The 15,330-nt window shown below is 29.2% G+C and overlaps 1 protein-coding gene across 1 annotated transcript; it reads left to right on the top strand.

Moving 5' to 3' along the window:
• On the top strand, positions 1-4,089 carry LOC111637731 (glutamate receptor ionotropic, kainate 2-like). Its single transcript, XM_023383295.1, has 9 exons — positions 1-219; positions 348-388; positions 448-545; positions 625-712; positions 1,858-2,016; positions 2,096-2,243; positions 2,320-2,549; positions 2,981-3,228; positions 3,309-4,089. Exons 1-9 carry the CDS (start codon positions 156-158, stop codon positions 3,526-3,528), a joined length of 1,296 nt encoding a protein of 431 aa, XP_023239063.1. The 5' UTR covers positions 1-155; the 3' UTR covers positions 3,529-4,089.
• The last annotated feature ends 11,241 nt before the right edge of the window (positions 4,090-15,330 follow it).

The raw sequence follows: 15,330 nt of genomic DNA, 5'->3' as shown, positions 1-15,330 counted from the left end.
TTTATCTCTTACATTGCTTGTACATGTATTTCATAGGCGTTCATTCTTTATTTAAACACAATGAATATAAATATTGGAATGACAAAGATTATACATCTACCTTATTTCTAATATTCTAACAATAGCATTCAGTTAAAAATTATAACGACTTGAAAATGTTTAATACTGACTACTTCATAAGATTTGCTTTGTTTATTATAATTGTATGGGAAGTATGCGGTAAGTAAATATAATTCGTTAAAAATTTAGTTTTTTTTTTTTATACAGTCACATTAGAATTTTTTATATAATTAAATCTTATTCTTAATTTTTAAGTATAATAAAAATTATCTGCGTTGTTACTTTAGGTAATTTAAACGAGAGCGTGTGGAAGATATCAGGACTGGGCGTAAGTAGTAAAAATTTTACTGAAAATTCTTCTTATTATTAATTATTCAATTTGTTTAGATTCCAGGTTTTTTACGTTATGATTCATCTAAAAACATTATTACTGGAGGTGAATTATTTAAGACGTTTTGTGTAATACAAGAAAAATTGCAATTTAAGTAAGTTATTTTTAATTACTAAACGTAATTGATTTGTAGTAATCGTTAGAAATGATATATTATTTTTTTTCTAAATCAGATACGAATTAGTGACTCCAATTCCAAAAAGTTTTGGAAGAGAACAAAACGGAAAATGGAACGGTATGATCGGACAACTTTCTAATAGAGTATGTCACCTAATTTGTTTTATAAATTTATATTTATCCGAGGGATTCGATACACGAGCTTCTCCCACTTGTTTAAAAGCATTTCTTACGTTTCATCGATTCTCAATTCCATTGTTTTTATTTATTGGGCTACAATTTAAAAAATTTGTAAACCTATAAAGTCCCACTGTCTTCTGCTCGTCTGTTCGTCTGTCCGTTGTCTTTCCTTAATCTGTAGAACCGAGTTAAATGAAAGACAATATCAGATATGAAACAAATTAGAAGAAGGAAGCCCCAAATTAATATACTCCAGTTTGTACGAACCTTTCGTACAAACTGGAAGTCATGTTATTGAATATTTCAATTTTCTCCTGAAAGGAGTTAGATGACCGTCACGACTCGATTGCTAAAGGAAAAGTATGATGTACAGGGAAAGACACTGCTAATTTAAAATTGAGAGTATATATTTTAAATTAAATAATTTAAAACATATTAAAAATTTCAGCCCCGCATTGTGACGATGTCACAATAAAATAATTGTTTCACTTCATTTTACCGGTATTTTAATTTTTTTGTGCCGGAAAGACGTTTGCGATAATTTTAAGTATATTATAATATATATTATTCATACGGTAGAATAATTTTTATGCAAATACAGTCGACCCCTCTATAACATTGTTGATTTTTCCGTTTTATATGAATTCCATATTGTACGAGTCACTTAGATTTTACAAATACGTGATCCGTTCACTGCCCGGCACACGTATTTGTAAAATCTAAGTGACTCGTACAACATGGAATTCATATAAAACGGAAAAATCAACAGTGTTATAGAGAGGGTCAACTGTACAGTAGTGTGATTATTTTTTGTATAAACTATAAATTTTTCAAACTATAATTGAAAAGTTAATTGATTAATTAATTGATTAAATAATGAAAATTGTTTATTATTATTATACTAATCATTTACCATTTAATCACGAGCTTAATTTAATACAATGCAATAAATTATAGAAAAAAGTTGCCAATCTCTGATCTACTGGATAAACCTTTACTTTGATACTAATAGTTTTAACATTTATTAGGCCTATATAATATAGTTTTATTTCTATAATAATTATTTTCACATTAATTATAAAAGAATTTTAAATACTTTATTGAAATAGGAAGCTGACATTGCCTTTGTTCCTGTATTTATTACGTACGAACGTTTTATGGTTGTCGATTACTCGTCACACGTAAGTTTTTCCCATATGAGCTTCTTAGTAAGGACTCCACAAGAGAAACCAAATTGGACTTCACTTATAAAACCATATTCTAAAGAAGTGAGCAGAATACTAATTACTTTAACAATATAAAATTTACAGTAAATTATATATAATTATAAATTAAATATAATTTCAGATGTGGTTAGCTATTTTCTTATCATTAGTTGTTTTTACTATTATATTTTATTGGATCATAAAAATGGATTTTAAGTTATCAGAAAACAATAAAATATGGCCAAAATCAAAAGTGTTTTGGCTTCTTTTTGGATCTCTCACACTTAAAGGTACTGTACAACAGTTAATATTATAATAGTATGACATTGCTTGTTATAATAATACATTGTTTTACTGTCATTTTAGGGGCTGAAATAAATTCACTAAGAAAATTACCGTCCAGATTAATAATCGGGATTTGGTGGTTATGTATTGTAGTTCTTGTATCAAGTTACAGCGGTACTTTAATGTCGTTTTTGATGTGTCCGTTTCTTGAAAATGTACCAAATGATTTTGATGAACTGGCAACGGCAGTTACAAAAGGAGAGTATTCTTGTGCTATTCCGAATAATCAAGCAATGATAAAAATATTCATGGTAAACACAATATTTACAATTAAAAGTTTTATAGATTTAAAATTTCTTAGGTATAGCAACAGTGCGCAATTGATTGCATTGCAAATCTTTCCAGAGTATCATTGAAGTGAATTAACATGGTAGTAATGAAATTATTATGAATGCTACAATAATCATAATGAAAAATTATATAAGAGAATAATTATCAACTGTAGCTATATGATAAGCCTCAACTTTTTTTTTTTAATTATAAATAGTATCACTTGTGTTAGACTGAATCAATACACACACAAAAAAAAATAGGAGAAACTTTTGATATAATCTATCAGTTAGAATCGAGATAGTCTGAACTTATATTCAAATTAGTGCCTTAGCAATAAATAATTGCTTAATGAAAAATTATTTGGTCGAAGTAATATTTTGAAATAATTATAATCATTATTCATTTTTAGGAAAGTAAATCAAGAGGTGGAAGAATTTTGGCAGAAAACATTAACAGAACGAAAGGCTATTTAGTACAAGATGCTTTCGAAAAGGTTTTAAAGGGAAAATTTGTTTATATAGGCAATGAATATGCATACAAAAAGCTTCCTCAATATGGAGTTGATAATTTCATTTTATCAGAAGATTCTCTAGTTACTTTTACCATGGCGTATGCTATAAGAAGAGGATTTCGCTACAAAAAGGAATTCAGCGAAGTGTGAGCTTTTGTTCATATTTTTAAATGCATATATATTTTATTTTTAAAATAATAATCAGGTGAATATTTGTATATTTCAGAGTATCTCATATTTTTGAATCCGGAATTATTCAGCATTTGGAGAAAACTACTCATCATCGACGTAAGAAAGAATCTGCAAATATTCGTTCTTTACATATGGAAGATTTGTTCAGTCCTCTTTTATTATTATTACTTGGATATGTATTGAGTTTACTATGCTTTATTGTAGAAATGTTTATAGGAAGAAATAACAAAAGAAATATTCGTTCTAATTTGTAAAATTTCAAAATGCATTGTAATACTGCAAAAATATTTAAAGTACATTTATTTTCAAGTTTTAATATGTTAAGCTACCGTATTACGTAGAATATATAAATACATATTTGTTCTTGTAGGATTTAATATAAATCAAAATTAATTTTTAAAATCTATTATTAATTGTTATAATTAAAGACGAATCACATCACTAAAAATTATTGTGTGATATCTCATATTGAAATTATAATTTAATTTAATGTATGTAATTTTAATTAATGAGATTTACATAATAGTAAAAAGTAAAAAATTGTAAAATTAGATTTGTTAGAATTTATATATAAAATTTTTCTTAATGCAGCCCAGGGATGGCTAATTTTACAGACTTATCACACCTTGTGTGATAAGTGATGAAGAGGAGTTAGAGATCAAGTGGAAAAGTATATGCTTTATTGATATCGAAAATGCATTTCGAATTTATAGTCCTTCATCAGTCCAATCACCAAGCCTAGATTACTATACTATTAAAAATCATAAAAGTATTTTATAATCACAATAATATTTTTAATTATTTTTACTAAACATTTAAACAGTAAACTATCTACAAGAGTTTTTTTCAAGAATGTATACATAAATAATTGTGTTCCTAAAGAATTCTTTAAAAAACATTAAATAGCTAAGTCTTTGGGAAAAGAATCTGTTGGAAGCACGATTATGACATAAGTACAGTACGTACTGATAATACTGCAATATACTGTACCAAGACCTTGTTAAATATATTTCCATTTGTTTTTGATGTATGTAGGTTTCTGTTTCTATAATAAAAATTTACAAAATTAGCTCGTTATTTCTAATTTTAAAAAATCCAGCAACGATTTGCTTAACTTACCCGGCAACATTTGTTGGTGCTATCTGTTGTAATATTTTATTTAAAAACTTTTGATATTTTTAACTATTATAAAATAGCAAAAAGTTTAAATTTGACGGTAGAAATTGATTTTATAAAAAATTGTAAATTCTAATAACGAGTAAAATTGTCATTAAGTCAGACTATTACACACGACCGTCTTTATCCCTTTACCCCTTGACCTTTAATCATCAAATTTAGAGCTATTAAGCTTCAAAGAATGCGAACAAAATCGTGCCCCTCTACACACACCTAAACTTAGCCTACACACTAATATCCATAGATACAGAAAAACAAAAACCCTAATTTTTTGCATTTCTCGACGTTTCAAGGTGTCCTGAAACCAAACATGTAAAAATTTTTTGAGGGGAGTTTATTTTCACTGATGGCCCTACTTCCCCTCATGGTGAGCATCATGGTGAGAAGAATGTCTTCACACGTATTGTCGGCGATAATTTGAGGAATTTGGAATAGGTTCGCGTATAATCTGAAAAGTTGCTAGAACAGTCTGCATTTGCTTTCAAATCGTCTTTAAATCATAGGTAACGAGTTATACACTGAAAAGTAGAGAGTATTGTTAGTCTGGAAAAAATTGCCTACACACTCTACACTCTATGGACAGTGAGGAACTTGTTTAGCAAGCTAATCGTGTTGATACACGATGGACGACAGAGTAGAGTTGGACATGGCATTGACATATCTAGACTTTCCTCGAAAATTTCCTAGGATTTTTCGATTCATCCAGATCCCCAAGAATGGTAGGTTGATAGCTTAACCTTTCGGCCATTCGGCCGTGGAAAATTCTGTGTTAAAAGCACTAATAATAAAATTCAAACTCTTCTTGCTAATTATATAGAAAATATTTTATTTTTGAAAATTCTATTTTCGTGAAAGAAAATCTCTTCTGGAAATGTAACTCTCAAAAGTTTAGTTTGAAGAAATAACAATGAAGTACTGTATTACGAATAGGATAATCAATCGCAATCAATTTAATTACACATTTGTTGTGAAAATTCCTTAATAATAAAATTATTCAATAATTGGTTTCAATTTAGGATGATAATTTTGTACTGATTGAATTATGTAAATATAGTGATCTAACAGATAAACTAGTAGTACATAAATTATTAATAGAAGGACTGTGCAGGGTAGAAAAAACAATTGAGACTAAATTTTTGCCATTGAATTTGTAGTGTTCCTCTAATCCGGATAAAAACTAACTGATGTAAATGATTTAGACGAATAACGAATTTTCAAATGTGTTAGATTTTTCACTTGTTATGATAAACCCTTCCTTAAGATAATCTTTATGGTTATATAAATCAAATACTATAATATAATAAATATTAAAACGAAAACCATATAAAGAGTTTAGTTATTTCAACCTACCATTGTCACGTTTATCACGACACTCGATTTGGTATCTTAAAAATTTTTTCTCTACCTCTAAGAATGTCACCTCTAAGAAACTGTTCCATTCACAACCGAATATCAAACGGACAACTGACAANAATGAAAACCATATAAAGAGTTTAGTTATTTCAACCTACCATTGTCACGTTTATCACGACACTCGATTTGGTATCTTAAAAATTTTTTCTCTACCTCTAAGAATGTCACCTCTAAGAAACTGTTCCATTCACAACCGAATATCAAACGGACAACTGACAAGGATTCAAATTTCGTGAAAAACGGACCAAATATTTAAATTCGGCAATCTCGAAAATCACTTAAATCATATTTTGTGCAGGCTGGTAACGTCGTATTTTGGATTTCCAATTCCAGTGTCACCATACCGCTGGTACGATAGCAATTTGGGACCGTTGAGGAAGTTGGTAAAAGTAATTCCAGCAAAAGTAGTCTTTAGCAGCCTCCCGGAAGAGAGGACGGTCAACGACTACTACTTAATACCGGTCTATCATTATTTGAAAAGTGATCCGTGTTAGACAGGTTGCGATGGCTCCACATGTGATCGAGTTGCTAACCTTCATGTTCGAAAGACTTCATATAAAATTTGTTTAAATAAAAAATCTAAAACTGTGAGAGTAATTGCTTTTATATTATACCTACACAAAAACATATCTCACAGAGAATTATTTATTAACCGTAACGAACGTTTTCAACCTTTATCCAACATTTTTTACATATTATTACATTTTACATATTCTTTTATTTTGTTATTTTAAATTGTATACATATTAGTGTAATTTATTCTTTGGTTCAAATAGCTGAACATTCCAAAGAATTTTGTATTTTAAATGTGTTCTTAACTCTTCTATACAAAAAAGAACAGTTATCAATATTTCATGATTTTTAAAAACCTGAAGATGGCCTGTAGAACAAATTGAAAACGTTCGTTACAGTTAATAAATAATTCTCAATGAAATAATGTGCTTTTGCGTAGATTAAGAAGCATCTAACTGAGTATTAATCAAGTATTTTATGATATAATAAAGTGTTTATATTTTTGCAACAGATTGTATAAACTATATGGGAAGTATGTTCTCGTAAACATCGCGTTTATAGAAAAATTATTGGACTGCAATTTGAAAAACTTGTAGACTTATAAATTTCAACTGTCGTCTGTCTGTATGTTTGTTTGTCTGTCCTTCCTCAATCTGGAGAAAGATGTTAGAAACATGAAAGGCGAGAACATATATGAAAAGTATTCCAAAAAAGTTATAAAAATTCAATGGAGTCAGAAATTTCTTCTTTTGTTTTCATCTTACATAAAATGTAAAATTACGAAAAAATTATATTTTTCTTTCTCTTCTGACTTTCGGATAATATAAAACTTCAATTTTTTAAAAAAACAAAAAATATATGAAAAGCTTTGGGGCCGTTGGCCATGATTAACTATATACGAACTTCTGATTTGGCATGATTGTCACGTCACTTCGATTCAAAATTTTCCCCTGAACGAAGTTAGCTGGCGCGGCGCTATTGCTAATAGAAAAAGTATGATGTACAGGGGCGAGACAACACTAAAAGAATTGAGAACATTGTGACGAAAAGTTGCAAGCTGGAATTTTGACGTTGTCACAATAAATAATCGCTCGTTAGAATTGTTTTGGTTTATTTGTTAACTGCAACGCGACACGTGAGCGAACTGCCGGAGAGGATGCATCCCGGGAAAACTTGTATGAAAAGCTGGTCTCTAATTAGGTGTTACTAATGTGAAGCAAACCCGGTAAACTGCACTTGGCCAGCCCGTTGGCCACGCTCGAACTCGTGACAAACTACCGGTGTCAGTTGTTTTATTCATTTGGCACTTATTAAAAACGTCTCGTTTAGAAATGAAAAAATTCGAGTGGCAAGTGCTACCTTTTGCAGTAATCAAGTAGATGTAATTTACATTTTTTAAATTTATATATTTTTTTGTAAGAATTATATTTAGTTTACGATTTTGTTAAATCTTTTGCAAAAAGAGAACGCTACGTGTAAATCAGGGATGTAGGACATTATCTAAATTAGAACCATGTAAACGTAATAGCCGAGTTTCGTAGCAATTGGTCGAACGGTCTAGAAGTGTATAGCGAACAAACAAACAAACACCCTTATTTATATATTAGATTCTGACGTAAGAACATTTTCAGATTAAACAAGAATTATTTTTAATATTTTAAAATTTCATACTAATCAATATCGTAACGTTTTTTTTAAAATTATAATTAAAATTTTCTAAATATGATTAAATTTACTTAGTTACTAAATTCTCAAATTTTCATTTTTAAGTGAATGTCTTAACTTAGCTCTCATAAAAGGCATTTCGTTATAAAAGTAAATAGAAAATCATAATAAATATATTTAATTTCAATAACTAAATGGAATTCTTTTATGCAGGAAGTCATGTTTGATATATCGATCACAATAATACACAATAATAGTACAGTAATATCAAGAAAGGGTCTGTCTCTCAATAAAAATCAATGAAATTCTTAGTAAAGTGAAATTTTTAATTTAAAATATCTTAATAGAAATTAAATTTAAAATTCATTATTATTATTTCACGCTTTGTTATATTTATTATTTTTATTTATATCATATAATAAATATTTTAATTTATTATAAAAGTTAATTAAGTCAAATAATAATAATTTATTTTTTCGTTTAATATCTTTGAAAATATTTAAAGACAAAAGAAAATCAATTAAGAATGTTAATTNTGGGGTGGAGGCACGGAGGAGTGAAGAGGCTTAATCCAGCACGAATGTTGTTTTTCGGGTTTAATCCTGACCGCGGTTTTAATTCGGTGTTTCGGTTTTAATCCTGGGGCACGGTTTTAACGGGTTGGAGGACGACTTGGTTGGGCGGACTTTGAATGACGACTTCTGTAGAGGGACTTCGGATGACTACTGACTTCGGGATCGTTTTCTTTTCTCTTTTTTTTTTCTCTTGGGTTTTTTCCATGAGGTCAGGTGATGGCCTTTAACGGTCGCACGTCCAATATGTCTTTTCCCTCAAAAGTTCCTGGTGACACATCCCTGACTAACTTGATCCGACTCAACAAGGAACAAACTCCGTGGGAAATAAATTTTATGGCTTTTAGCCTAACTCGATAAAACGTTCGAATTTAACCGATTATATTTTCCAATAATTAAAATGTAAAATAATACTTTATTGTGGGTCTGTTCGTCCCTCACAACTTCATTCAATATATTTTATCTTTAATCCTCAAACAAACAAATAAATTTTTTATTTCTCTAATAACTTATATTATTTGTAAAGCAATTTCTTTTTTCAATAATACAATACTTTAATGTAATGGATTTTTAGTGCCACTTTTGACTTTTGTTTTTGTCTAATTACATGTTCATTAAACAGAAAAAGTTAATTAATCTTTTGTCTTGATAGAACAAATTTGTGTCATTATTACAATACAAGAAATAACTTATTTCTTTAAAACATATTGACTATTTTTTATAAGTATTACTTAAAACAAATTATAATTTTTCTATATAAAGTGTCATTTTCCTATTTTTGGGCTGCAATTTGAAAAAATTGTAGACCTATAAATTCTTATTGTCGTCTGTCTGTCTGTCCGTCCTTCTTTAATCTAGAGAAAGGAATTAGATAGATGAAATCCGAAACCAGATATGAAAAGCTTAGGGGTAGACGACCCATTAATTATACATGAACTTCCGATTTGATCCGGAAATCATGTTATTTCAATTCAAAAATTTTTTTCTGAACAGAGTTAGATAGATAATCAGTATGACTATATTGTTAACAGGAAAAAACACTTGTAAATTGAGGTGGAGAGCGTATATTTTAAATGAAATAAATTAAAAATATGATTAAAAATTGAGACAATAAATAATTACTCGTTAGATATAGTTTGGTTCATTTGGTTACTGCAATGTGACACATGAGCAATCTGCCGATAGGGATTCTTCCTGGGATTAAATATATGATTAAAAATTGCAATCCGGCATTTTGACGAAGTTACAATAAATAATTACTCGTTAGATGTGGAAAATTAAATCACTAATATAAAAGCCGTCGTTTATATGTGTATGTGAAATCCTGCAATTTTTTTTTCTAATCCAAATGAAATTTTGGTTATATTCATTTTATGTTCTGGCGGAAAGTATAAGCTACTTATTTTGCGGGAATATTAGCTATAGAATAAACGTTTTATCGATTTCGGATCGGTGATTGCACTTATGTTGCAGTGACGTCAGTGATCACATCACCTTCGTGTTCGACAAAGAAATTTCCCTTAAAAGTTGCATTTTTAAATATTTTGGCAAATGGCATAGTTTAAACTTATTTCATTAAATTTAAATTTTAAACTCTAAAAACAGATAGTCAACCTCAGCTTGTCATTTCTATAATAAATTAAAAAATTCTTTCTCTATTGACCACATGACATTCTATTATCCAATCGAAAGTAACGATCTAACGAGCCCGTTATTTAGAAAGTGTCATCGCTCCTCTAATTAACGATCATACAATTAATCTTTGTTTTAGTAACGTAGAAGTAAAAAGACTGGCTATAGAAAAAAAAAAGCCTAAGGGAAAGCGTAAGAGTGATTTTGGTCATGTAAATTCTAGATCTAAAAGAATAAGAACAACCGAGACGGCGAAGTCCCATTTGAGAAACATCGAGTAAGAATGGTTTTGTTAAGGGCTGCAGAAACAACATCACAACGTCAAGCTCAAGTATAAATTACTTAATTTATAGAAATATTAGCAACTCTTCTTGAATTTTTTTGAATTCTCTACCTTTCTCAATTCTTTAATCTCTACTTTCTCATAAAAAGCATTCCATCATGCTTGACGAGAGAACTTCTGATACTTATATACGAGTTTTCACAGTGTAACACTTTCGACTCCATGCAAGTGAGTGTGCTATAGGGATTGTAAATTTACCGACTTTTTCATTTACCGGTAATTCGGTAAATGAAAATTAAAATACCGGTTTACCGGTAAATTACCGGTAAATTTTTTCCCTGAAATATAAAATTAAGGTGATAAAAAATATAAGTAATTTTGATTTCCATTTCGCATTTTTTTTTTATTTCAAAGATATAGAATATAAAAAAACATAAAAATTAATTAGTGTTATTCTAAACAAACTATAATAATAACTTTTAGAAACATAAATAAAATAATACAGAAAAATAAAAATAAAACAGAAATAATATATAGTACCTAATACCATTTTACTGATTACCATTTTTTAAAAAATAACTTCTCAAGAAACTTAAATTATTTAAAGTCTTATCTCCTAATTTTGATCTAATTTTTGTACAAAATAATCCAGGTTAGGTTAAGTTTCTAGACTTTTTCGGACATCATCTTTAAGTAATAAAAATCTTTCCAGCATGTTTAGTAAGCTATTCCACCGGGTTCTACAATCTAAAATTAAAGAAAGTTCTTTTCGTGAGAGTAATGGGGATTCCCCACGAAAATAAGGTTAGAATAATACATATTTTGCACAATCGTAAGGCATAATGTTAGAATCTTGTAATAAATATTTGTATTTAATTATTTTAAACAGTTGTTAGAAGTAAAAAATTTATTTAAGGTACAAATTTTAATGTTATTTTGCAATAATATTGCTTTAATGTCCTGTCATAATGTGGTGTATTCAAAATTGCTATTAATTTAAAAAGTACGTGAAATATTTACGTATTATTATTTTTAAATATTAAAAAAAAAAAATATTTACTTAATCTTTAACAAAAACGTTGATTGTAAAGATTTTAAACCTTTAAAAATCTCAAAAAACGGCAGAGCACAAATCACATATGCTAACTAGAGCTTTCTGTACAATTTACAGTGCCTCTCAAACCCAAGAAAGTTTAAATTAAAATTAAACAAAAAATATCTCACATAAAATTAATAATTAGGTATATTGTTGCTTACACTTATCTGTTTTTTTTTTCAATGTCCCTTTAGCCCTTTTAAATATCTATAAACACAATATTCTCTACATAAAAATTTCTAGTATGAATTTTTCATTTACAGAATTACCGGTAAATTTCAAAAATTTACCGGTAAGTTTACCGAATGTTTTTTTGTCAATTTATCGGTAAACCGGTATACAATCCCTAGTGTGCTACGTGCTACCTGTCACAATAATAATTTAGCAAAAATAGCGCTACGTATAAAGCCAGTAAATCGAATGTAAGAGAATTTAATTCGTATATATTATCTGAAAAATAATTTTATATATACAGTCAAACCTCGGGTTTCGAACTTAATTCGTTCCCAAAAGTTCTTCGAAAACCGATTGGTTCTCAAACCAAAACAAATTTTTCCATAAGAAACAATATAAAATGGATTAATCCCTTCCGTGCCGCCAAAACAAAGCATTTTCTAAACCTTTTAAGCTGTATTTCATGCATAAAAATGCATATAAATGAGAATGTTTGTTTGTTTGTTTGTTCGTTCAAACAATTGCAACGAAACTCGGCATTTACGTTTATATGTTCCAATCTTATATAATGTTGTACATCACAATCCATAATATCTATTGGATTTCTGTAAATGAATTACAGTAATTTCTATTTACATTCGATTTGCTGATTTACACGTAGCACCATCTATTGGCAAACAATTTAACGAAATAATAAATTAAATATAATTCTTATTTTTAAAAAATATATGTTATATTCACTTAATTACTTTAGCAATAATATAGCGAGAAATAGACGCGCTATACATAGACAGGTGCCTGGTGCTATCGAAAGTGTTACCCTGTAAAAAGTCTAAAAGCATTTAATTTTGCACATCTAACCACTCGGGATTTTTCATTTCTGCACTTTTTAAATTCTAATAAGCGCCCTCCAGTAGCTAAGTGCATAAACCACCGAACTCTGCTAGTTAGTCATGGGTTCGGGCATGGCCAACGGGCCAGTCACGTGCAGTTTTCCGGGTTTTCATCATCTAAATAAGGCCCAGTTTTCCATAAAAGTTTTCCTGAGATGCATTCCCCCGGCAGTTTGCTCACGTGTCGTGTTGCAGTTACAAATAAACCAAACTAATTCTAACGATCTATTATTTATTATGACATCGTCACAATGCCAACCTGCAACTTTTCGTCACAATGTTCTCAATTCTTTTAGAGATGTTTTACCCCTGTACATCATACTTTTCCTATTAGCAGTAGCGGCACGACGCTACTGCTAATCTAACTTCGTTTAGGGGAGAATTTTGAATCGAAGTGACGTGACAATCATTCCAAATCAGAAGTTCATATATAGTTAATCATGGCCACCTGCCCCGAAGCTTTTCACATTTTTTCTCGCCTTTCATGTCTCTAACATGTTTCTCGAGATTGAGGAAGGACAAACAAACAAACATACAGACGGACAACAGTCGAAATTTATAAGTCAACAAGTTTTTCAAATTGCCGTCCAATAATTTTTCTACAAACGCGATGTTTACGAGAACATACTTCCCATATAGTTTATACAATCTGTTGCAAAAATATAAACACTTTATTATATCATAAAATACTTGATTAATACCCAGCTAGTTGCTTCTTAACCTACGCAAAAGCACAGTATTTCATTGAGAATTATTTATTAACTGTAACGATGTTTACGAGAACATACTTCCCATATAGTTTATACAATCTGTTGCAAAAATATAAACACTTTATTATATCATAAAATACTTAATTAATACCCAGCTAGTTGCTTCTTAACCTACGCAAAAGCACAGTATTTCATTGAGAATTATTTATTAACTGTAACGAACGTTTTCAATCTGTTCTACAAGCCATCTTCAGGTTTTTAAAAATCATGAAATATTGATAACTATTCTTTTTTGTATAGAACAGTTAAGAACACATTTAAAATACAAAATTCTTTGGAATGTTGAGCTATTTGAATCCAAAGAATAAATTACACTAATATGTATACAATTTAAAATAACAAAATAAAAGAATAGGTAAAAAATGTTGGATAAAGGTTGAAAACGTTCGTTACGGTTAATAAATAATTCTCAGTGAGATATGTTTTTGTGTAGGTATAATATAAAAGCAATTACTCTCACAGTTTTAGATTTTTTATTTAAACAAATTTTATATGAAGTCTTTCGAACATGAAGCTTAGCAACTCGATCACATGCGGAGCCATCACAACCTGTCTAACACGGATCACTTTTCAAATAATGATAGACCGGTATTAAAGTAGTAGTCGTTGACCGTCCTCTATTACGGGAGGCGGTCAACGACTACTTTTGCTCGAATTACTTCGACCAACTTTGTCAACTGTCCCAAATTGCTATCGGAGCAGCGATATGGTGACACTGGAATTGGAAATCCAAAATATGAGGTTTTCGGCCTGCACAAAATGTGATTTAATTGATTTTCGAGATTGCCGAATTTAAATATTTGGTCCGTTTTCGCGAAATTTGAATCGTTGTCAGATGACCGTTTGATATTCGGTTGTGAATGGAACAGTTTCTTAGAGGTAACATTTTTAGAGGAAGAGAAAAAATTATGATATCTGAAAAAATTTAAGATACCATATTTGGTGTGTACTTGACCAATGAAATTGTGCCATTTCTTACCGTCCGAGTATCGCGATAAACATGACATTGGTAGACTATATGGTTTTCGTTTTAATGTTTGTTATATTATAGTATTTGATTTATATTTACAAAGGTTATCTTACGTAAGAGTTTATCACATCGAGTGCCCAATATAACACATTTTAAAAATTATTTTTCCCCCACTGTACACAGTTTAAAGAATTTTTAAAATAAGTTAGATTGGTCACTTGGTGTGATAAACCCTTGCATAAGATAACCTTTGTAAATATAAATCAAATACTATAAAATAAGAGTTAGAAGTACGAAATAATCTAATAATCTTAATGCTTGTTCTTACTTTTTGCCAGATTTACCTGCTAGTTTTTTTATATAATATTAAAACATACCTCCAACTGAAACCGAAACGATTACTTTACAAAAAACTGCTATAAATAGAGACTCGACTCAGCCTGGATGAAATATAATCAAATCAATCAAGACAGACAATTACTTTATCCACACTTTCCGAAATATTATGTTTCAATTGCTTTGATTTAAATTAAAATTAATTAATTAATTTTGATTTGATTCTAAAACATAATTTCAGTTTCGGTGTAAAAACCAGAGTTTTAATTATTATTTTATTATTTTTAGTTTTAATTAATTGGCTACATAACATTAATAAATATTAAATTAAATATTAATACAGTATTATATTAATAAATTTTTGATAATCAGATAAATTTAGCAATATTAGCCGGCTTAATCAGTTATTTATCTAACCACCTGAAAGGGGTTTTTGAACTAATAAACAAATTTGTTATTTCCTAATCCGACTGTTTTCCGGAGTTCAAGAATTACACAGAAGCAATTTTAATTTAGAGTTGTTTTATTTATATACATTTCGGATCCAACGTTTTCGCCAATCC

This window comes from Centruroides sculpturatus, unplaced genomic scaffold (genome assembly GCF_000671375.1).
Source record: "Centruroides sculpturatus isolate CEXI.00-Female unplaced genomic scaffold, Cexi_2.0 scaffold1223, whole genome shotgun sequence".
Classification (NCBI taxonomy): domain Eukaryota; kingdom Metazoa; phylum Arthropoda; class Arachnida; order Scorpiones; family Buthidae; genus Centruroides; species Centruroides sculpturatus.
This window is presented reverse-complemented; position numbering and strand designations above follow the sequence as displayed.

Bases quoted from the DNA above. Each gene is read 5' to 3' on its own strand.
- LOC111637731 (XM_023383295.1), top strand. From the start codon at position 156: ATGTTTAATACTGACTACTTCATAAGATTTGCTTTGTTTATTATAATT. The intron at 2,244-2,319 runs GTACTGTACAAC...CTGTCATTTTAG, and splicing joins TGGATCTCTCACACTTAAAG to GGGCTGAAATAAATTCACTA. The intron at 3,229-3,308 runs GTGAGCTTTTGT...TGTATATTTCAG, and splicing joins AAAAAGGAATTCAGCGAAGT to AGTATCTCATATTTTTGAAT.